Genomic DNA, 24,986 nt, shown 5'->3' with positions numbered 1-24,986 from the left:
AAGAGAAAAACGAGGGAAAAAGCGCTCTGAGAACATCGCAATGTTAAACATCCACCAACGTACTGTAGTAACAGGTGCGTTGCACCGCGGTCGAGAGCAAGTTACCTTGTCGAAAACGCGGTGGAAACTTTGTAGCGCACTTTGAATGCTCTAACAGACTGTATGCATAGCGCTGAACTTCTCATGACAATTGTCTACGTGCACAAAACAAAGAAAAAAAAACTAGCTGACTTGTTTCACGTTTCGCGATTCCGCTAACAGCGCGCCTCAAAAGGAAGGTCCGCAACCTGCTGAAATTAAACAAAGAACTGGCAGTGGCCCTGGCTGCTGCAAGGGCAGAAGTAACGAAAATGGAAGAAAACGACCTTCGCCGGGCGAAGGCTCACCAGGTACTTCCACAGGTGAGAGTCCTTGTTTGCAGGGTTCTAGATTTGACGGTGCTAGCTTTGGTCTTTGAGCCCCCACATTAGTGCCCCGGTCCTTTTCCTCGAGGCTTACGCTGTAAACTTTTGTTGTCTCTATACTTATTATTTTAAGGCAAACTTACAGGAGGAGGAAAGTTAGAAACATTTCCATGCTACAACCTTTGTCTGTAAATTTACGAGGCTGAGTCCATGAAAAAAATGCCTTTAACATATAAATCAATTGTGCGCCACCCCTTCGAAATAGTCCCCCTTGCAGTCTATACAGAGCTTCCAATTTCTTCTTGAGGTCTTGGAAACAGTTGGAAAACGCTTCTTTTGGCAGGGCTGTCAGATCCTTTGTCGTGGCGTCTTGAATGACCTCCACGCTCCCCATCCAGCGACCTTTTAGGGCTCCCTTCACACGAGAAAACAGGAAAAAAAACGCATTGCGAGAGGTCAAGCGACTATGGCGGATGGGGAATCACAGTAATGCTGTGCTTGGCGAGAAATTTTGTCACACTGGGAGCAGTGTGCGGCCTTGCGTTATAGTGGAGAAGGCTCCATTGTCCAGATGCACATAAATCAGGTCGACGGCGTCGCGGTGCATCATGCATGTGTTGGAGCACGCGTATATAAAACTCCTGCTTCACAGTCTGCCCTTGTGGGACGAACTCGTGGTAAAAAAAAATTTTTTTCAGCATCATCTTTGTTTCGGTCTTCTTTCGCCGCACCTTTCCCGATGCCGGGAAGCTGGTGCACCTCCATTCGGTGCTCTGCTTCTTTGTTTGAGGATCGTATTCAAAACACCATGTTTCGTCATCAGCAATGATGCTGTCGAGGAATGCAGCATCCTTCTCTGCCTCAGAGAGCAAATCAGCGCTCACTGATGCCCGCGTATCCGTCTGGTCTTGTGTGAGGCAGTGCGGGACAAGTCTGGCATTTAGCTTTCATTTCCCCAAGTTTTCGCGCAAAATTTGGTGATATGTCTTACTAATGTCGAGAGCATCTGATGGCATGCGGACTGTAATGGTGCGGTCTTGTTGTGCTTTTTCGGTGATCCGAGCCACGTTGTTTTCATTCCGTGACGTTGAAGGGCGCCCCTGCCTTGTGTCTTCTTCCACCGACTTTCTCCCCGAAACGAACCTCTTGTGCCACTCGAAAACTCGCGCCCGTGATATCTCGTTGCCGTAAACGTGACGAAGGAGCTCATACATCTGTGTTGCTGTCTTGCCAAGCTTCACACAGAATTTTGTGTTTACACGCTGTTCGAGGTGGACGTCCATCTCTCCACATTCGCTCACAGTAGAATGCGCAGACGACTGGTGACAATGTATTTTTCTGCGTGTAGTGCCATATAGCAGCTGCCACAGCAATTAACATAAATAGTTCAGGAGTTCAGGTTAGAAAGAAAAGCTGGCGCTTAACATACGCACCAGCATTTTCTTATAGGAATCATTTCTAGAGAAGAGAAATAATTCAGTCTCGAAACTTTACGGACAAAAGTTGTATATCTGAGCACGCCACAATTAGTGCAGCAAATAGCAAAATACTTGGTAGGAAACCCCTTACTAGCTAAAGCTACGCCGTAATGGTTATATTTTTACTTAGTGAAGTGTACATTAATTAAACCCTGTCGTCAATTTCTTGACTAATATCTACGTAGTCACTGTGTCGACTGCGTTGCTTGACGCGAGATTAGAATATCCGCCTCGTCCAGGCCCTTCCAAAGCATTAATGCGTGGTCCTGCATCTATAGAACACCGCTTTTTTGCGAAGTAATACTTAGGTTTTTTGTTGCATAAAAACTTCCCCACGATTCCTTAAACTCCAGAGGCTCTCAGCTTTTCTTGTGGAATGCGTTCAGTTTTGTGCATTGTGGGCGTTCAGAAATTGCCACCAGTTTCCCCCGAAAGCAACGAGCAGATTCGGCCGCATAGACCACATTACGATTTCACAAGAACGGCAAAAACGATTTGCGCACTGTCTTCGGAAAATCACAACCCGTGACGACAAATGTGACCAAAAAATCGATGTCAGGTGGTTTAAGTTTTACCACATGCAATAGGTGGTGCATTTGCCTATAATTTCTTACAATAAATAGTTTTTAGGCGCATAAAAGGACAAGACACATAGGGTAGGTGACAGCTGTCCTGTCACCTACCCTGTCCTGTCACCTACCCTATGTGTCTTGTCCTTTTTTGCGCCTAAAAACTATTTAATTATGAACCAAAACCAACTAGCCCAGCAGCAAGTGCTCTTAGACTAAATTTCTTACATGCAAGGCGGTTCAAAAGACCGTTTCAGTCGCTGATGCTCCATTAAAGAAATTTCCCCTCCTTCAACGAATTCCAGGGATAACATTTGCCTAAAAGAGAAGATTTTTAGAGCTGAAGTTGTCCCTGTTTTTTTTTCAAACTGACGGGAGTTTTCATGCGCCTGCAAGCAAAAAGGGCCTGAAAAATAATTTGGGCCAAGTGGAGGGAATTTTCGGCTACGGCATGCAGCACCACTGTGCTGAGAAAGTATTCTTAATTCTGAAGTGAAATTATTATTCTATAAAAAAACAAGTGAAATTAATATTTTATATAAACAGCGTTAAATTCTATTTTTAATTTCCTGAAGTTCAGGTACATATAAGTCATGTTACGCGATGGCTACTTAGAAGGAATATTTTCTAGACCGCTGCGTAAAAGAGGGCATCATAAGATTAGGACTTCAAACCTGCCTCGCGTCGGGCATACCATTGTTGATCACCGAACTGGAAGGCGAGCCACTAATCTTCAGACAATGCGAGCAGCCGCGGAGGGAGAAGATATCACGTGGACTGATGTACTCTATAGCAAGTGCGTGTACCGGAGAACATATGTAGTGCGACTTTCGCGCCTACGGAAGAATGCGAAGAGCTTTGCCTGTCACAACTTCTCGATCAACCCTACAAATTACTGACGTGTATATACAAGTCTGTCGTGTAAATTTTCTGCAGTGACGTGCGAAATCTAAAGCCAGGTTGTCTTAAAAGAGGCTTGTCCTACTAAGAATGTCACAAAAGCTTTTCTGGATAGTTTCACGGTTTGAACTCTCGTGAACTGTGCAACTCTCACGAGCCCTTGCTCTGTCTCGGCGTAATTCCCAGCTGGCAGCCACAGAACCTGCGCTAGCGCTGTCATGATTCTCGTACTGTATGTTTGGCTCTTTTTTGTTTTTCTGACGCATGTGACCATTTTATAGCGAGTACAAGTGTCGGAGTTTCTTTGACGCATAGCGTTGATGACGTTGGTCAATGCTAAATTAAACCATTGTAATACTGTTTTATAGGCAATGAAAGTGATTATTAAAAAGCTTTCTTTGCAGGAGTGAGCGACCGACTCGGCCATCACAGATCATAGGTTTCCACATACAATCCCAGCTAACTAATACTGGCAAAAATTTGCGCAAAATGGAGCCATTCCAGGGCTTCGCAACGGCTAGCGTCTTCTGCTTTTGTTATATATTCTACGCACTGCTGGAATTGTGCAGCTACGATTGGTGATAAAAAGTTTTACAACTCACATATAGGAAAAACTGCCAGACCTTGGAAAAAATTATTTTTCAGCATAATTTCTGCTCACACTAATGTACTTCTTCCATTTTCGTGGAAGGCTTTTGATGCCTTGAAATAAAAAAGATATCTGGTTGCGAAGCCACTCCTTTGCGGCAATTTGAAGCGAGTTGAATTCATCGAACCTTGTTCCTCTCAGGTGTTTCTTCAAAAAAGGGAATAAAAGTCACTCAAGGCCGGATCGGGACTTTATGTTGGGTGGTCCAGCTTTCAGAATCCACACTTTCGAAGGGCAGCCTCGGCAACACGAAACTTGTGAACCATGGCGTTGTCGTGCTGGAGGAGGACACCGCTTGTCACCAATCCTCGCCGTTTTTCAACGATGGCTTCACGCAGTACTGAGAGAACGTTGGCGTAATATTCGGCTGTTACTCTCCTGCAGTTTTCAAGGTACTCAATGAGCAGCATCCCCTTTGCGTCCCAAATAAGTATCGCCATCATTATCCTCTCTGAGTGTTGGGTCTTGAAATTTTTAAGGGGACGGGACCCCGAATGCCTCCGCTGCAGAGACTGCTCTATAGTTTCTTGGTCCCATTTGGTACAGCCTGGACTCATCCCCAGTAACAAGGCGGGAGAGAAAATCTTACGGGTCGCTTGAATAGAGGTGCAAAAGTTCCCTCGATGAATGCACTGGGTGGCATCGATCTTGGGCTGAGAGGTTCCGTGGCATCCATCGTGCCGAGTCCTTCGGCATACCCAAAGCATCGTGAATGATAGTGAAAGCACTGCCATCAGAATTTTTAAAATTGTCCAGCAACTTCGAACACCTTGATGGGGCGATTATTTATTATAGGGCTCTCTGCTGAGCCTGAATGGTCCAAATCGGTTGAAGTGTCCAGCCACCCTGACCTTGGGTCGTCTTCCACGTGCACACGGCCACGTTTAAACGTATTGAACCACCGAGTCAGTGTAGAATATGAAGTACATTCACTGCCATACACATTCATTATTACAATCTGAATTTCTTTAGCAAAACGTTATTTTTTGCAGAAAAATTTGATAACGTTCCGGTACTCGAGTTTGAAATTGTGGGAGGACGCCTTGTTTGACTTACATATGAAGACCAAGCAAAGAAATGGAAGGCTTGTTATTCTGACTGTGCTTTGCTGTAGAGATGACCTAAACAAAATATATAGGAAGGTAATTGTCCGACATTTTGGTTACAGGCAAGAAGCCAAACTGTTTGATCTCCATCGTGTGTCTCTCCGCTTCCGGGAGCGAGTCCTCAGCCCCGATGCTCGAGTTCTAAGCGTGTACGACGCTCGAAAGCGCCCGAAAGTTGATATCATAGTGAATGATAGAAAAACCCACTTGGTCGGAATTAATCAAGAGCCTTCCATTACAGCATGCATCCCTCATTATTAATGACAAGGCTTCAGGATGGAAGTGCACCATTTATTAAGTTCAAACTGGCGCAAAAGAGAGAAAAAAAAGCAACGCATGACGTAGCTTCACATTTAATCTTGCATTAGTAAAATGCTGCATTGTTTAAAGAGGCCTGGAACTTCCTCATACCCTCCCCTTTCTTATGTTTAACACTTAATCATGTGTTACGGCGTAGTACTCCTGTGGTGGTGGGCAACGCCTGCGGCCTTTGGAAGGCAGAGGAGGACGCTCCCAAACGTGCAAATCAGGGGTAGCCACAGCCAAGACTTCAGGTTGACTGAAATGGCAAGAGCTAATCATCGTTAAGTTTGTTCTCCGCTTCTCATGTGCGTTTAGGAAGAATGATTACGGGACTACACCATTCGTGAGAAGTTGTATGGAGCCTCCAAGGCTTTTCTACTAATCGACAGTGGTGTAGTTCATGGCTCATTCGTGCTTATTATGAAATGCTCATTATGCCCCCTGTTATGCCCTGCCCGTACTGGCGAAAATTAAGTGCATTTCGCTTTCCTTTCTTTAACGCGCTTTTAGATAATAAGCAGCATGGAAGAAGGCAGTGCGGAGCATGGGGGCACGTACGGCAAGCACATAAGGGCATTAAGGCTCCTACACGTCCTCCTGACACCTGGAGCAGAGGTGACGCTCACTCACTCGAACGACGGCAGCGAGGAGGGGTGCGTTTTTCTCATCTTTATTTTTCCTCTCGCGCTTGTAAATTTTAATACTTGCGCAAGCACGGCAGCGAGAGTTACCGGTAGGGAGGAGAACTGGCTCGTATAAACGATAGATCGCATTGAAAACCAGAGCTTAAGAACACAGACAGAGGACGAGACGAGACGAGATGCACTGAAGACACACTGAACAATAGGAGGGGAAGTGGGACCTTTTTATTAATGCTTCAGTAATCTGCTGCGTGTTTAAAGAGGTGTGGGGACATTACAGCATATTAGCGCGTGCTTGTGCTTGTCATGCGTGAAGCTATTCTGGAGCCTTCGTTCTGCATCTTGCATGGAGATATTAGTCGTGCGAAACTTCCACTGTACTTCGCGACGCGGTTGGGTACTCTCACAGTGTGGATGAGGAGTTACAGCGTCAACAAGCCATGGGTGGAAGGCAGAAGAAATTTGCATTCATACGCAGCAAAATACGCACGTATTTCGTTTATTTAGTACCCTATGACCAGAAATGTATCTCGCAGGTGACCATTGGATGTGCACCTTTGCTACAAGGTTGCCTCGATAGTATTCTTAAATTGAATGGCACTGATATGGCGCATTACGCAAAGAGATTGATCTTTTTAGTCCCGGAGTGTCCTGACATAAATTTACTGGCGGCAACAGGTGGTCAGTGCAGCGGGAGCGTACAAGGCCGTGTCATGGCGTATGCTGTAATGTAGATGATCGCTGGTAATGTGATCGAAGCGAAACGGATGCCAGCATTGTGAAAGAGAGGTTAGAAATTTTTCGTGGCGTTTCCTGGTAGGGAAGGTAAGCTTCTGGGTTTCAAATTAGAAGTGAGAAAAGCTATATTTCCTTGGATCAACGATGCACTATCAAAATTTGGACGGCCACAGTTAAGATACGCGGCTAATTTTATGGCTCGGTTAGGAAGTGGCAGACTACGGCGCAGAAAACCCAGGGCACAGCTAGCCTTACTAGCGATATTTCTAATTTGGTGTGACAATGATAGAATACGTGCTAGAGCAATGTTAACTTGCGCGGATATTACTTAAAAACTAATAGGTCGCATTTAGAACAAATTTGTAATTTCCTACAATGAAGAGTAGTTAAGCATGTTTCAGTGACGTCAGGTAGCAATATTCAACGTAACGTTCAACAGTCTAGCAAAGGAACAGCGGTTCACAATTGATAGCGACGTGCTGGAAGTGGTAAGGGAATACGCCTACATTGGGCAGGCTGTGACTGCTGATCCGGATCTTGAGAAGGAAATAACAAGAAGAATAAGAAGGGGGTGGAGTGCAAATGGCAGGTTCTCTCAATCATGAATGGCAATACAACCGCTGCATCTTACCGGTGCGCCTCCATGGGGCAGAAATATGGAGGCTAACGAAAAGGCTTCAGCTTTAGTTAAGGACAACGCAGCGAGCTATGGAAATAAAAATTATAGGTGTTACGTTAGGTGACCGGAAGCGGGCCGAGTGGGTAAGAGAACAAACGCGGGTTTTTTACATCCCAGTCAAAATCAAGAGGAAGAAATGGGCTTTGGCAGTGCATGTAATGCGAAGGCAAGATAACCGCTGGTCCTTGAGGGTAACACAGTGGATTCCAAGAGAAGGCAAGCAAAGCAGAGGGGGGGGGGGGGGGAAGAAAGTTGGGTGGGAGGATGAGAATAAGAAGTGTGCGGGGCACGGTGCGCGCAGCTGGCAAATGAGAAGGTTAATTGGAGAGACATGGGAGACGCCTTTGCCCTGCAGTGGGCGTCGTCAGGCTGACGACGATGATGATGGTTAACTACCTCTTCAAGGATACAGGTGTCAATATTGTTAGTAACATTTCGGTAAATTGTACAATTGTCGCCAAATAACTATCTCACAGGAAATATTTCCAGTTAGATGATAATGCATATTAGAAAACGCTTAAACCTAAGATAGGAAAAGATTCCCTAGATAGTTCGTACCTATCGTGCAATCATAGACGCTCTTCCCTACGGTCACGTTACCAGCGCGAGTAATCACCACTCACAAAATCTGTTGATATCAACGTCACCCTTGCTGTCTGAACAAAAGGTCAAACATGAAAAATTCAACGATTGATTCATTGTTGCTCTCATCACGGTTCGCATCGGTAAACTTTGAACTTCCGCGAAGCCCACGACGACTGCTTGGTATGGCAGAAGGTTCCAGGAGTTCAACCTCTCCCAGGAACACTAAGAGTCTGCTCGATATCTCCATGGGGTGCTCTGTCGAATCACGTTGGAAGCCATCGTTGATGATGAACTGCGCAAGACCTTAACATTTATTTTCGTTCAAAATTTTGTTTAGCTTAACGCAGTTGCCGAAGTTTGCTTTGTGCAACATATCAAAGGCGTTTATTTGGTCCTCATGAGAAACGTTTTTGTACACCCGGAATGCATTGGAGTAAGGTGCTTTCATCTCTCAGATTTGGTACATTGCTCAGCCGTAAATAGCTAGGGTTTAAGCAGATATAATCGTTAACCTTTGTACATAAACTTTTAGAGAAATTCAAAAATAAACGCAGAAATTACAGCTGATCCACAGCAACCGGATATGCACTCGCTTGCAAACTACGGCGTGCAGCCCGCTGACTGTTGTCCGATATTCCATCTAAAATTGCTACATCCCGTTTGTTCAGTGCGAAACGCGTATATGTCTCCAAAGTATATATCGAACGCTTCGAGAATCCGCGCTTCTACATAGGAGTGCACTGCGCCGCAGTACCTTTGTGCGAAGCAGCATCTCAGCACTGAATCGGAAAGAATGTCCCGCTTAACGGGAAGAAAATGACGGCTCTTCCTGCGCGAATATGCTGCCAACGAGTCTGGAAGTTTAATGCCCATATGGTTTACATAGCTAGCGTTTAGTTTTGCCTATAGCATCGGCGCTAGGGGGCTGATGCTGAAGCTTGGGCCGGCTGTCACTGTCCACTATCACGCGATTTTATGGTTATCGCATTCGCTACGGCCGAGAGGCATAAACTTAGCTCTCAATGAATGCGACAGTGCAGGACGCAAGACCCAAGTGGCATGTTATAATCATTTATCTTGTCAAGCCTCGCTCCAAAAATAAGTAGAATTAAGAAGCATCAATGCGAGTATGTTATGTGATGACCTAGAAGTCGAGTCATGCTGTAAAACGCAGAGAAAATGTCTACACGCAAGCCAAACCAGTGCTCCATCGTACGCAGGGGTCCATGTCAGCAAGAAAATGTCGCCCAGGGGCCGGAGGAGTGTGGCTTCTCTGTAGAAGAGGACAAAAACCACAAGAAAGATCCGGAAGTGCCGCGTCGTTCAACAGGTTGTACTTCTTAAGCACTCTTCTCCCTTAGGCATTCGGTACTTTAGAACAGTGACTGCGTGCTTTCCTGCTAATGGGGGAAACAGAACAGTGCGCACTCGGTGCACACCGAAAGAGCGAATGTCAATGATGGAACGAAGGCTGGTTCGTATACAGAGGTAAAATTCAGCTGGCTGGCAATCACCACAATACAAAGACGCTATTCCACCCTGCCGCCTCCTTTTTGGTATTTCAACTTGAATATCTCTGGTTTTCCAAGGCAAATTTCTGGCTGGTTGTTTACCTTAATAAACCACATAAATTATCATTACGAGATGAGAACAGCCCTGGATAGACACAGCACTACTCACACATGGAGCTTCCCAAAACTACCAGCCTGCCACCCATTTTATCGAATCTGATGCTCTCTATAGCCTCTAAGGGCCAGCAACCTCAAGGGGGTTCCTCTCCGCTCCAAGGAGTGCAGCAGCAGGATCTCTAGGTTGGCGTGTTGCCAGGCCAATTCCCGGGTGGTGGTCCTGTGCAGCAGCAAGGTGGTCTCCTTCAAATCTCGGCGCCTCGGCAACATGGTGGTGCAGGCAGCTATATCGCAGCTGACACGCCTTAAGAACAGGCCACTAGCATGATGGGTTTGATGGGCCGAGATGATGGACAGAGCGGAATGCACATTCAGCCAGAGGCTGCTGGAGCTCTGCCCAGTGGAGAGTGCCCCAATGGGCCGCTCTTTATGCACCCAAACTCCGTGCAGTATCAAGGGGAGTTTTCAGTCAGGTTCCATGGAGCAGCAAAGTAAACATGCTAAATACAAAAGTAAACATGCAGCCCTCTCCATAAAACTCTCATAATCAGGCCTGGGGTGCGGCCTGACCTCGGTGACCAGAACCGAGAACGCATTCCCTCCCCAGAACAGGATTTGGCCGCCCAGGTATAGTACTTGACCGCAACCTTCTATATGGAGGAACCAATTAACCCTCGGCCGTCAGTCCCCAGCGGCTGCGGAGCAACTGACCCAGGCGACGGTTAGACCTGTGACGCAGCTTAGGATACCAAGAATATGCGGCTACGGATAGGCCGCCATTTTAAACGAAACCTGATAACGTTTAACGCTAGATCCTAATCCAGAGAGTCTTGACTGGCAGTGCTGTCAGATGAACTAGAGGCTATTAAATGGGATCTCGTAGGGCATAGTTTAAGAGGACAGATGAGGCGTAGGGTATACAGTACTAAGGGACGGGCACGTCCTGGGCTATCGTGCGTTAGCGGACAAACAAGAACTAGGTGTGGGATTCCTCAACAATAAGGTTATAGCTGGCAACATAGCGGAACTCCATAGTATGTGGTGTATTATTAGGGGGATAAATACGTTTTTCCCGCGGGACACCGTTCGCGGGTGACACCGTTCAAAACCGCCCAACCCCACGCCGTGATCCCGCGCGCTAGCTGGCTCTCACCGAACACGGCGGGCCTTGCTCTAAGCGGAACTAAGGAACGACCTTCTGGCTGATAGAAACAAATCATTTATTCCTACGACAACAATAACTCCATCTGGCAACAGAATACGCTAAGGAATCGAGGTCCTCCTACTCACTAGCATGGTTACGAGAGAACTTCGTCCACGCTAGGGCCGGGGAGAAGCTCCGAAGCCAGACCGGACGAGATTCGGGACAGCATTGCCTTAACGAGGCCTCGCCCCGCTGGCAGCGAGCTCCCCAGACGAATAGGAGAGCTGTGCCCCGTAGTAGTAGTAACAGTAGGTATCTATTATTCACAGAAAACAAAGTTAAGAGGTCATGAGAGGTGGTTGGAGTCCTTCGTTCAGGAGCCCTATGGCCGTCTCTGACGCCTAGGCCTGACGGACAGGTTAGCGTTGGTCGTGCAGTTCGGAACTTAACGGAGTGGCATTCCACAGTCCCTTGTTCTCAATGTATGTGTTTGGAGGTGAAGTAGCTTGTGCCCGATGCACCCCAAGTCGCATGGTAGGCTGTGGGCTGACCAGCGCACCATGGGCAGGTGGGGCGGTATCGTTCTACGAATATCGTGTTGCAAATCCTTACATTAGGAAATGCGTAGGTCTGGAGTTGCCTCAATTCCCTAGCTTCCTGCGCAGTCAGTTGTTTGTGAGGTGGTGGTATTAATCGAGTCATGAGGCGTTGCTGGCCGAGTCTAGCGTTGTAGACTGTGGACATGGGTTCGATTTGCGAATGGCTTGAGGAGACCAGGAAAAGACGCGCGCGCGCAGCAATCGCGCCGTTCGAGGCGCTCGTAACGCTGCGACGCCGGCGCCCTGCCTCGTTAGCTACGGTAACTAACTAGGTCAGACGCTTCTTGGGGAAGCAAACTAAAGGAGACGGAGTAGGCGCGTCGTCAGAAGTATTAACGAGAGGGTGGCAGTTATCGCAATTTGGCTTAATAAGAGGTACGTACTGAAGGTGGAAAAGGCCTACGCGCCTACATCTGGCTGTGACAAACAGATCGTAGAAAGCTTCTATGAGGACGTGGAATCGGCTATGAACAAAGCAAAAACACCGTACAGTGAACTGATGGGCGACCACAATGCCAAGGTAGCGAAGAAGCAGGCTGGAGACCAGGCAGTAGGCGACTATAGCACAGGCTCTAGGAATAAAAGGGGGAGTTTTTATTATAGTTCGCAAGGAATAAACAATTTACGTATCACGAATACACTTTACCGCAAACGTGAGAACCGGTAATGAACATGGAAGAGCCCAATGGTGAAACTAAAATGAAAGACTTCATAATATGCGCTCACCCTGGCTTCTTACATAATGTTGCGGCGACCATAAGGTGGGAAGGTTTCGAATTAGCCTAAAATTGAAGAGGGAACGGAAGTAGAGAAGAGGAAGCCTATTAACCAGTTGGCGCTTACAGGAAAAGTAGAGGAATTCGGGATATCGTTGCCAGACAGATATTGGGCTTCAACTGAGGACCACAACCTTAATGTTCAAACAATGAACGATAATCTCACGGCTATCATTACCGAATCCAGAGTAGATGTAGGTGGTAGGTTTGGTCTACAGGATACCGGCAAGCTAATTCAGGAGTCGAAAGGTCTGATTAAGAAACAACAAAGCATTAAGGCGTCTAACCCCACAGACAGAGTAGCACTGGAAGAGAATCGAGTATGCTCCAAAAGAACGGAGGTAGCCTAAAGCGGTGAGGAAGAAGCCGGGCATAGGTAAAAACGAGATATAGTCGTTAAGAGACAAAGAAGGCAATGTCATTAGCAATACTGATGAGTTAGTTAAGATATCCCAAGACTTCTACACAAATCTATACAGCAGTAAAGGAAAACTGGACGATAATGCACCGGGCAGTAGAGCAAAGCACTGGGACCTCACGCAACTAACGATAGAGGAAGTAAAAAAAGCTTTATTAGCAATGAAAGAGGGGATAGAAGCTGGTGGGGATCAGGTAACAGCAGATCTGTTGAAGGACGGAGGGGAGATTGCGCTCGAAGAAGTGGCCACCCTGTACACGCACTGCCCTATGACCTCGGCCGTACCAGCAGTTTGGGTGAACGCTAACATTATCTTAATTCACAAGGAAGGAGACGCCAAAGACTTGAAAATTACACGCCGATCAGCTTAATGTCCGTTGCCTACAAGGTATTTACCAAGGTAATGACTAATAGAGTCAGGACAACATTAGCCTTCAGTAAACAAAATGATCAGGCAGTTTTTCAGAAACAGTAGTCGATAATTGACCAAATTCGCACAATCAATGAGGTGACAGAGAAATGCGCAGAGTATAACTAACTCCTGTATATACCATTTAGAGATGAGAAATCGTTTGACTCAGTTTGAACCTCAGCAGCAATGCAGGCAATGACAATTCAGGGTGTTGAAGAGCCTTATGTAAAAATACAGGAAGATATCTATAGCGGGTGCACAGATACTACAGTCCTCCACATAGTCAGCAATAAAATTCCAAAAAGGAAGGGTGTCCGGCAAAGAGACGCGATCGCTCCAGTGCTTTCCACCGCGTGTTTGCAGGAGGTATTCTGGCCTGGATTGGGAACTTTAGGGGATAAGAGTTAATGGAGAATACATAAGCAATCTGCGATTCGCTAATCATATTGCCTTGCTGAGTCACTCAGGAGACGGACCACAAAACCTGAAGAATGAGTTAGACAGAGCAGTACTGTGGGTCTAAAATTAATATGCAGAAAACCAAAGTAATGTTCAAAAGTCTCGGAAGGGAACAGCAGTTTACAGTTTGTAGCAAAGAAGTGGTAAAGGAATACGTCTGCTTAGGGTACATAGAGCAGGTCCCAATCAGGAAAGCGCTTTGGCCAGGTGGGGCGTATTTCCCATATTCTCTCAGATCATGAATGGCAGTTTACCAATATCCCTCAAGAGCAAAGTATATAACAGCTGTATCTTACCGGCACTCACCTGTCGGGCAGACCGTGGAGGCTTACAAAAAGGGTTCAACGAAAGGACAGCGCAGCAAGCTATGGAAAGATAAACGTTAACAGACCTGAAGAGGGCAGAGTGAGTGAGGGATCAAACGCTGGTTAATGACATCATATTCGATAACAAGAAGAAGAAATGGGCTCGATAAAGGCATGCAATGAAGACAAGTCAACCGAAGGTCCTAAGAGTAGTGAACTCGATTCTAAGAGAAGGAAAGCGTATCAGGTGACGGCAGAAAGTTAGGTCGGCGGATAAGATTAAGAAGTTTGTGGGGATAGGGTGGCTGCAGCTGACATAGGGCAGAGTTACTTGGAAAGTTATGGAAGAGGCTTTTCTCCTGCAGGGGGCGTAGTCAGGCTGACGATGATGATGAAATTGTATTCATGCAAGAAACTTCGGCAGAGATACCGACATCAGTCCTCACCGTGTCCTACATTTTTTTGCGAAATAAAGCCCGAGTCCTTATTTATTGGAGCAGTATAATATGTACAACCATCGTAGGCGAATAAAATTCTTTGCACTTATTCTCTCAAGGACCCTCACAGTGAAAGACGCCTTTGGGTTAGTAATTAACCCGTCGTCAATTGCCAGAGGGCTGCATGCTTATGTTTTTGTTATTAAGGAGCACAGAAATCACACCTCAACCATAAGCCGCCATGGTGATTGAGTGGTTATGGCGCTCGGCTGCCGGCCCGAAAGACACGGGTTTGATCTCGGCAGCGGCGGTCGAATTTCGATGGAGGCGAAATTCTAGAGGCCCGTGTACTGTGCGATGTCAGTGCACGTTAAAGAACCCCAGGTGGTCGAAATTTCCGGAGCCCTTCACTACGGCGTCTCTCATAGCCTGAGTTGCTTTGGGACGTTAAACCCCTATAAACCATAAACCAAACCAACACCTCAACCATAAGCCACTGAAAACACGAAGAGATGAGACGAATGAAGAGCGAACAATGCCTAAGGGAAATGCTTGTAACTGTGTTTTTTTCATTGCCTTTGTGATCGGCTACATTCGCCGATATCCTTGGCTGTGTAGAAAATCACGGTGTAGACTACTCGGTAGTGCTTGCTATAATGGACTGCCTGAAAAACAAAAAAATTGGCTGGCGGTTTAGCATTGCTAAGCACGAAATAACGCGCGAAGGAAGTTGTTTGCAGGTGGACACCACCGCCACGTGCCTGAAAGCGTGATTGAGGTGTCTGTCTATTGACCCAGGAATTAAGCCAGTTATGCACGTCTTCAAATGTTTCATCATCATTGACGAATTGGCGATTTACCCTATGTGCGCCCGCGGACTATTCTCCAGTGCCGCGTCTCTGCAGCAATGTTGTCAACGCCAGCGCGTATTGCTCTAGTGCCGTGTTTCTACCGCAACGTTGTCCAAGCCAACGCATGCAGCGCACGTCTCTCTGTCACTACCGCAACATAGCTGAAGACGCGAATAATGATATAGTATTAGTTGATGAAGAAGCCGATGTGTAATGCACAGAACGAGAGTGTGGTGCAGGTTCACACGAGGCGTGATTTTCTGCGGTGACAGCGTAGTGCTCTGTTGCAGTGTCCTGTGGAGCTCATCTGTTTGCGCCGCAGCTGGTTCGAATCTCAGTTGCGGCAATATTCATTACATTTATTTATTTATGGTTCGCCTAAGGCCACCGTAAAGCTCATGCATCACTCAAAGCGGTCAGCCGGTGTGACCTAGGGAAATAGTGTTTTTACACTGAAAATGCAGTTCGCAAGTGTCTAGTTACCGATTGTTGTTCGCATCTATGTCTATTTGCCTTGCTGCTCCTTACCTCAGAAGGGCCGCAATAAGGACGTTCGTATCGACGCGCCCAGCGAAGGTGAACACAAGCTGTGTCTGCAGGCGGGACGCCCTGCGTGTGGGTGGGGGAGAGAGACATAGATGGGGGGGGGAGGATTATGGGACAACAATCCATCTGATGCATTCAACTCCCAATTTATTTCTCTCCGAAAGCAAAAATGGTCCCTATAGAAATCACTTCACGCAATTGGAATCATGCTAGTGTTTTCCTCAGCTGCGAACGATGGGACTAAGCTGTGCGTGCGTGTTTGAGGAGCGGGGGGATTCGAAGCTCTTTCGCCTTCCGCCCTGCACTGCCATCCCCCCCCCCCCTCTCTTTGATGAGCGCTGTGGTTGTAAAACACGCAGTTAAAACATTTTTCGAATAATAAATCCGTCATAAAACATCATTGTTGAATGTTTCAAATAGCGACAGGCCTGTCTGTTTGGAAAGAGTTCACCTCTGTTGAGTGTCACGCTCAGCATAAGCGTTTCTTTTTCTATCGTCCACAGCAGGGTAAGGCCACACGGCCGGTACCATGGTGACGGACAAAGGCGGTGCAAGATCAAAGCACTTGGCATACGGTGACGGCCAAAGCTGTTTCTCCAGACCAGCTTAGCCCGAAAAATGTGCTGTCAGTTGCGACCGAGTAGGACTACAGCGCTGAAACACAGTGTGGTCGTTTTTACCAGCTGTTAGTAGTCGACGTCAGGATACTCATTAAACCGACGCTTGCCTCTTCGTGAATGAATGCATTACAGTTAGGGGCTACATTTACTGTTTGGGATTTCACAGATTGTTGCACTTTTCTCCACCACTGGTTCGGCGTGATACTGCAGAAGACCGCTCCCAGAAGTCTGTTCCTTAGTGTGGCGGGAAGTGGCAGGCGTTGTATAACATTGTGTTATGTCCCTGTGCGTTAAATGCTACAGCAACAGGCGCATGGAATTCTTCGCTAGGGTAAGTAGCTCCGAAGTAGCGAGTCGTTACGGACCGCGTCCATTTCCGTATGCGATGAGAATATCCCCTACGGGTGGGTACGTCGGAGGGTCGGAGGCCTCGTGCGATGCGGGATGTTCCTCCTTTGTGCCATAGGAGAGAAGATTGTACTGTATCTTTATCCTTCTTTCATATCAGCATCTCAAACGCACTTCTTCCTCTTTCAGCTGTCCGTGACGCTCGGCTGATCCACAAAGAAGTTCTTCGCCATCCACCTGCAATAAGCCTGCTATCCCAGAAAGCTACGAAGAATTTTCATGTCAGTCACGTGAGTAATTGCATCTGGCTTCGGCTGGAAGGGCGTAAAGCGTATTTGCTGACGACTTCCTAATTACTAATTCTGAACGCATCACTGATTTTATTGTGCGACCTTTTCGCCACGCCACGCGTTATTATGTTGCGTCGCCGAGGTACACGTCGAACAGAATTCGGCACGAGGCAAAATACGGATAGATGTTTTCTACACCCAGGACTAAGGCATGGGAACTAGGATGAATATTAAATTGAGGAAGGGGACCTCGTCATTGCTTGCGCAGGTATCACCATACACATGGTAGATTTAGGAGAATAAATGTTTGAGCGAGTTGTGTGACATGCATTTATCCTCTTCTGGTTCTTGTCAGTTCCTGCTCACCTCATTTTCAAGTTTTGGTGGTGCCAACAGGAGGGCTGTGGTTGGAAACTCACTGGCCAAATATGTGATTAGATCAAAACCTATTCAGCGAGTTTAAAAGTTATGTTTAGGTACAAAGTAAATGTGTAGAACACCTCAATATTATTATTGTGCCAAACTAGAAGCTGTATTCACTGTGTGAAAGAAGCATTCAGGACAATACATTCGGAAAAGCAAGGTGTGAGAATTGCTCAGCGTCCTCCGATTTCGTCATGATGTAGTCCGCCATCCATTTTATCGAATCCATTGGTCTCTGCAGTCTGCGAGGCCCAGCAACCGGAAGCGGATGGCACACCACGCCAAGGAGCGGAACCGCAGGAGCTCCAGGGTGGCTTGTTGCCAGCTGGCTTGATGCCTGGTAGTGTTCCACAGCAGCAGCAAGCAGGACTCCAAAACTCGGCGCGTCTGCCACACGGGGATGCAGGCAGCCAGCAGGCAGCCGACAGCAGCAGCCGAAGGCAGCAAAAACGGGCCACCAGCATGATGGGTTTGTTGGGCACAGATCCCATTTGGCGGCAGGCAGCGGAAGCTGTCCCTATGGAAGGGGACTCCACTGGGCCGGCATCCATAAAGCCAAGGTCCATGGAGAATGAAGGTGAGCTTTCAGTCAGGTTGGAGCAGAAAAGTGAACATGCAAAAGGCAAAAGTAAAAAATCCAGCCCCTCCCTGAAACTCTGTACTTCGTCTCGTAATTGCCTTGGGGCACTGTGGAGGAAGATAAAGACACCCTCAGCTAATCAAGAGAGCACAATAAAAAGTGTTCGTCCGTGCCTCACCTTTTCTTGTCGTCTGCCCAAGGCGTATATATATGCGGTTAGCAAAATAAAATAGACGATGCCTACATATTCACGCAGATGCAGCGGTACGTACCAGTAGAGCATTCGCCATGAGTGCAAGAGTACCGCGGTTCGAATACAGGTGCCGCGCAGTTCTCAGGGTTAAAAATAATCTCCCGCGCGGTAGTAGGTGCCCGGAGGATGTGTGCTCGGGACGCCGCATTCGCAGCTTGGTTACCACGGAGTCCCTGCTGGGCCGCCGCCCACACAATGCGCCTAGGCGTGGGTTCGATGTTTACTAACGGCGTTGTAGAGTATATGTCACAGGCCAGAGGACATACCTCGCCCTTGACATAGCTCTCGCAAGCGAAACGCGAGTCTGTGATGGCAACCTTGCATTGGGGGTCTGCAACCTCGAAGGCGATAGCGACTTCTTCAGCCCGGTGGGCATTCTCGGCGCGGAAGGCGATCCCATTGCAAGGAGGGCCCATTTCAAGATCTGGTGGTCTACGACTGCCGTGTGGTGGCCCAGTGGATTCCGACCTGCGAAGCCAAAGTAGAACACGGCGGGTTTGGAACTAGGTTGTGCATCCAACGCCCGAGCACTCGCTGTTCTCCGGCCTTCGTGTGTGTTTGGAGTTAGGTTGTTTGGCATGGGGTCGGCCCATAGCGTGTGCCACCAGAGCTCCAGGGTACGGAGTGGTTCCTCCAGGATAGAGGGTATGTTATTTCAGGTGACTGAGTATACGGCGTCCTTTTCCCGTCGGCTGCAGCCTAGTGTATTGACTAATGAGCTGAGCCTCTCACAGCTTCGGGTAGGTGTGGAGCACCCCCTGGGCCATGAGGCGGGCCGTGGAGGTGGTAATCGGGAGGCCCAGAGCTCGTTTCACGACTTTGAGAATACTGACATCTAATTGCTTTGGGTTAGCTGCACTCAGGTGGAGGTAAAGCGCCGAGTACAGGAGACGACTAGAGACACAAGCTTGAGCGAAACTTAGCGCATCGCGTCCGCGCAAGCCATTGCTACGGCCTACCATTTGCTCTACGCGCTTAATTTTGCCGATGGTGGTGTCGAATATTAGCCATCGATGAATGTGTATGCCCAAGAATCTGATCTGGCCAGCCTCGAATGCAGAACCTTCGCGGAGGGTAACGCACATCGCGGTGGAGTCGGTCTTGCAGGTGCAAATGTGTAGTAGCTAAGACTTGGCTGGGCAAGAGCGAGTACGCATGAGTTGACATAAGTCCAGATCGACTATGGTCGGGGCTTGCTGGAGGTTGTTCTCCATCTCACCGACACTTTCTTGGTTAGCCCATAGTGTTATGTCGTCGGCATACATTCCGTGGTACCCCCTCTCTAGCCACTGTAGGAGGGAAGGTAGCTCCATCATTGCGATGTTGAACAGCAAAGGCGAGAGCACAGCGCCCTGAGGAGTGCCCCTAGTGCCCATGCGGCAAAGTCCGTACTCCTGATCATCGATCCGGAGCAGGGCGTATCGTTGGGAGAGGAACTCCCGGACGTAGCTGAACACCACAGCATCGCAATTTGTGCGGCTGAGGTTGGACAGTATGCTGCCGTGTTTGACTTTATCGAAAGCGCCCTTAAGGTCTAATGAGAGAATAGCGCGATCTCTGCGCGTGGTCTTCCGAGGAATGATGATATCCTCGCGGAACTGTAAGAGTGCGTCTTGGGCCGACTTGTGCGAGTGGAACCCGTACATGGCGTCTTCAAACTGACCATTGGGTTCGATATAGGAAGACAACACGTCTCGAACCACCGTCTCCAAGAGTATCTCAACACGTGATGTTAGCGCAATGGGTCTCAAGTTGTGAAAGTGCACCGTCTTTCCATGCTTAAAAATAAAAATTACAAGGAAGGTTTTACATTCACTAGGAAGGGGAAGCCCGTCCCAAATCTGATTGATGTAGTCAAGGAGTTGAATATACGCCTGGTCGGGCAGGTTCGCAAGCAGCGTAATTGTAATGCGATCGCGACTGGGAGCCTTACCCCTTCTCACTTTGGTTACGGCTGCTTTAAAACCATACAGCGCGAAAGGAGCATCTAGGTACGTGCTGGGTTGTCCTGCATACTGGAAGTCAGAACCTTGTGGGTCCTCTGTATGGCATATATGACTCCGCTCACTCCAAGCTAATAAAAAAGGGGGATTGCTTCACTTTGTCTCGAATCCGCCCTCAGAGAATCATGCTCTCATAAGATGCCACTAAGTTTTCAAAACCAATTGGCCAGGCTGTCTTCAGCTGGGTTTCCTGGTTCACTCGTAACGGCAGTCACTGAAAGCCTGCTACAGAAGATAAAGAGAAAGGCTGTGAGAGCTGGGCAAGACGTCCCTCGGGAAGAGGTGGTGCGACCTGTGGTGGTTCCCCATGTGCACAAGCTAGCCTACATTTTGAATGAAAGAGACCGAAAAAAAAAGAGGGCGTGGCACCAAGCATGGGCGGTCGTTCATGAAGTGCGCCGAAGGTTGGTTTATGTGGGTTTAACATCCCAAAGCGACTCAGGCTATGAGAGACGCCGTAGTGAAGGGCTGCGAGAATTTCGATCACCTGGGGTTCTTTAACGTGCATTGACATCGCACAGTACACGGGCCTCTAGAATTTCGCTTCCATCGAAATTCTACCACAGCGACCCTGATCGAACCCGCGTCTTTCGGGCCAGCAGCCGAGCGCCATAACCGTTCAGCCACCGCGGCGGATGCGCCGAAGGTGTCGTCTACGAAATTCCCCTCTCCTGCGGGGGCTCCTATATAGGGCAAACAGGACGCTGCGTTAACGATCGAATCAGGGAACGTGAAAGAAACGTAGAGCAAGATAAAGAAGGCCCAAATATGCCTAAGCATATAAGGTCCTGCCCTTCACACTCTTGTGAGCCATGTTTTTCTGGTGCGCAGATTCTGCCAAAAAGCAAAGACACAAGAGCCAGAAAATAAATCGAAGCTTTTTTATTGGAAAAAAGGAAGCATGTGCATCTGCTACATGCCAACATCTTTGTATAAGGTAGAGAAAAATTTGTTCACTCGTTCGCTATCATATCAACTTTGAAGATGATAGCATTCTTTGCGTGTACGATGGTATATATTTGTTCGTGTTGCCTTCAAATAAATCAGTTGTCAGTGGCGCTCCGTCCCGTATTTCTACCTTGTGTTCTGTCTGTTTTCGCGCGTGTAACCAAAAAGATGTACAGTTACCAACTTGCCCCTCAAGACCGTCTTTTAAGCTATATTTCTAGTACAGTGGGCTTGCCTGTGTGTGTGTCGTCTGCATGTTTTATTGACCAATGGATTTTATGTACCGTTGCTACCACCTGTTGTGCAAAGAACATCGCCTTTTGTATCAAGAATGGACTGGTGCCTGTCGAAGTATATGCCCTTTTCCTGCCAGTGCTACCCTCCTGGGGACATGCTAAGCGGATAAGCAGGATCCTCAGGTCTGAGTTATGGCGTCAAATCCTCCTGCTAAATGACCTTCTACGCATCGCCTGCCAAAAGCGATATCCTACCTGGTTGGCTGACTTAAACTTTGCGCTCTGTGAAGAGGTTAGCTTCCCAATTGACTGAACAATTCTGAGTGTGCGTTTTAGACAAGCTGCTGAAGGAAAGAAGTGCGAAGAAGGAGAAGTGTGGGGGTGGTTTAGTGGTTGTGGGGGACATTCGTCTGTCTGAGGAAATATCATCAATTCTTCGGAAGGGACCCAAGTATGGACTGGTACCAGAAATTCCGCCGCAAGAACTGATAGCCATCAATCGTCGAATCGCCAGTAAGGCCAATTCAGAAGAGCGTGACACACTGTCTACTTGAGGGTGTAGACTGCCTTCTCAAGTCCTGCGACCGGGTACCTGATCGTCATAAGTGAACTGCACCCCGAGCCATTGTGTCTTTCTTTAAGGAAAATTACATTTTTTTTAAGGAAAATAACGTCTTTGCCTATATGCCGTCTCTTTTGTGCGCTTCATCCACTCAAGCTATGAACCAACTTGCCCAAGAACGTGTTCTTCTACAATAACATAAGGCTTTTACAAGCAGGTAAATAATGTGGATTTGTAGTGTTACCTGAAAATAATTTCTCGGAAAGAGGAGCCCAGGCTATTGGAAAGAATTTTGCGCCTGTAAAAGTGAAATCTAGGAAAGTTAAAAACAGAGCTGTTGCAATGTGTGAGCAGCTAGGTCTAGTCCGCCTTAGCAAACAGATTTCCAAATATAAGAATAATGCATACAAGGTGTTCTTTTCGCTAAAAACGCACAAGCAAGGGACGCCCTTTAGAACTATTGTTACTGAAAAGGAGTGATGGCAGAGGCCGCTTAGCCGGTTCTTGTTGGAAAATTTGGGTAAGCTTGATTTAGAAGACCCCTTTCTTACCAAAAAATCTGAAGAAGTTTGTCAATTCTTAGAATCTCATCGTGATGTTGGACGCGCCTTTTCGGTAGATGTTTTGGATTTATTTTATTCTGTTCCTCACGAAGCGCTGTTCACTGCAGTCAGAGAGTGCATTGAAAGTAAGGACCCTATTTCTTTTCAGAATACTGCCGGTATATCCATCGAGGGCTTTTAGCCCTTTTAAAGTTTTATTTACAATCTACCTTTGTAACATTTGACGGGCAGTGTTTTCTGCAGAAAGCTGGCATATGTATAGACTCCTGTGTTGCACCTGTTTTGTGCAATAATTTTCTTTCCCAAATGGATCAAGTTTTGCACCAGGTTTTAATAGCTAGCAACGTTTTGAAAGTGTTCAGGTATGTGGACGACTTTTTAATCATTTTTACTAACGACGGAAGTTTGAACTTCGAAGAATCGGTGCGCGATGCTTTCACCTTATTTAGACAACATGAAAATGGATCAAGTTTTACTTGTGAAGTACCTGAAGGGGATGTTTTACAGTTTTTAGATCTCAGTATTGAGTTTTGTGAGGAACGGGTTTGTTGGGCGTGTGCTCCGCGCGCACAAAAGGGCTTCTGCCATATGACTCCGCCCACTTCAAGCTAATAAAAAGGGGGATTGCTTAACTTTGTCTCCAATCCGCCCTCAGAAGATCATGCTCTCACAAGATGCCACTAATTGTCCAAAACCAATTGGCCAGGCTGTCTTCAGCTGGGTTCCCTGGTTCGCTCGTAACGGCAGTCGCTGAAAGCCTGCTACAAAAGATGAAGAGAAAGGCTGTGAGAGCTGGGGAAGATGTCCCTCGGGAACAGGTGGTGCGACCTGTGTTGGTGCCCTATGTGCACAAGCTATCCCACAACTTGAAGAAGGTCGCGAGCAGGCATGGTGTGCCGCTTGTTTTTTGAGCCCCAGAAAAGCTCGGAACCTTTGCTCTCGCACTGAAAAAGACTGAAAAGAAAAAAGAGGGTGTGGCACCAAACATGGGCGATCGTTCATGAAGTGCGCAGAAGGTTTCGTCTACGAAATTCCCCTCTCCTGCGGCCGCTCCTATATAGGGGCAAACAGGGCGCTGCGTTAACGAGCGAATCAGGGAACATGAAAGAAACGTAGAGCAAGATAAAGAAGGGCCAAATATGCCTAAGCATATAAGGTCCTGGCCGTCACGCTCTTGTGAGCCATGTTTTTCTGGCGCGCGAATCCTAACAAAAAGCAAAGACACAGAAGCCATAGAATTAATCGCTTTTTTTATTGCAAAGAAAGGAAGCATGTGCATCAGCTACACGTCCATACCTTTGTACAAGGAAGAGAACAATTTTTCACTCGTTCGCTGTCATAGCAACTTTGAAGATGACAGCAGTCCTTGCGTGTACGATGGTATATATTTGTCCGTGTTGCCTTCAAATAAATCATTTGTGAGTGGCGCTCCATCCCGTATTTCTACCTTGTGTTGTGTCTGTTTTCACGCCTGTAACTAAAAAGATGCATAGGAAGCGCTCACACAGATCCTCAGCTAGCTGTGCGTTCGTGCCCAAGTATTGTGTAGAGCCCCCTTGAGGTTGCGTTGTGTTTCACCTCGCCTGTTGGACGAGTCGAGGAGAGCACGAAAGAAGTGCCAGGTTCTTTTGGAACCCAGCTGTCCTGCAGCTCGGTCGCAGCGTGCGGTCAAGTTGGAGTCAACCAAACGCACAGCATACACCTCGGCCTGTGTAGTGAGCTGTGCTATGCGTATCTTGAGACGGCGGTTGGTCTTGTGTGTGCGCTTCCATCGACAGATGACACTGCGGCGGGCCTCCCACAGATGGAAGAAGCGGTCGTCCACCAGCGGCCTGTCATCCGTCATAGGAAGGGTTTGAGTGTGGTCACGGTGCGGTGCAGTGATGTCTGGCCCAAACGGCGTACCCCGCTTTAAGTAGGGCGTTTGGGATCGGAGCTTTGCGGAATTGGTGCCACTATGTGAGTTGGGCTTGGCTCCAGGCTTTTCGGGACATGTTGGTGTGAATGGTGACACGAAGTATGCAGTGGTTCCTACCAAGGGTATCGCTACGTTGCGTGAGCAGTGGATTTGGTGAGGAGGAGGTTTCATATTATGGACGTACCGACCCAAGTGGGGAAGATGGGGTCCGTAAGGAGCGTCAGTTGGAGCCGGGAAATGAGTTCGGCCAGACGTCGACCTTTACCGTCGTCCTCACGCTAGCCCCACTATATACTGTGGGCGTTAAAATCGCCCACGATAACGTTTGGAGCCTTGCATGCCACCCGGGCCGCCTTGAAGAGGATCTCGTCTAAGGCGACCCGAGTTCATCTGGGCTGGACATGTACGTTTAGCAGAAGCAGGGAAAGGTCGTGGCGTCGCAAAGGAAGGGTTTGGACCATATAATATTCGGTGTTGTCGTCGTTGATCTCCAAGTCGTGTGAAAGTGCCGTATGTGATTTGTGAACGAGAATGCAAGCTCGGTTGTGTGCCTGGTACTGCAGTACCCCGTGAGGCGGACATCAGGGCCTGCTTCCAGAAGGATGAGAACAGCCG

The 24,986-nt window shown here is 47.7% G+C and overlaps 1 protein-coding gene across 1 annotated transcript; it reads left to right on the top strand.

The window, feature by feature from the left end:
* Nucleotides 1-265: 265 nt before the first annotated feature.
* LOC144135999 (uncharacterized) lies at nucleotides 266-17,740 on the top strand. The gene is made up of 5 exons (XM_077668215.1): nucleotides 266-401; nucleotides 5,920-6,062; nucleotides 9,273-9,382; nucleotides 16,785-16,885; nucleotides 17,550-17,740. The coding sequence occupies exons 1-5, from the start codon at nucleotides 351-353 to the stop codon at nucleotides 17,640-17,642; spliced, it is 498 nt and encodes a 165-aa protein (XP_077524341.1). The 5' UTR covers nucleotides 266-350; the 3' UTR covers nucleotides 17,643-17,740.
* The last annotated feature ends 7,246 nt before the right edge of the window (nucleotides 17,741-24,986 follow it).

The sequence above is a fragment of the Amblyomma americanum genome, chromosome 1 (genome assembly GCF_052857255.1).
Source record: "Amblyomma americanum isolate KBUSLIRL-KWMA chromosome 1, ASM5285725v1, whole genome shotgun sequence".
Lineage (NCBI taxonomy): Eukaryota > Metazoa > Arthropoda > Arachnida > Ixodida > Ixodidae > Amblyomma > Amblyomma americanum.
This window is presented reverse-complemented; position numbering and strand designations above follow the sequence as displayed.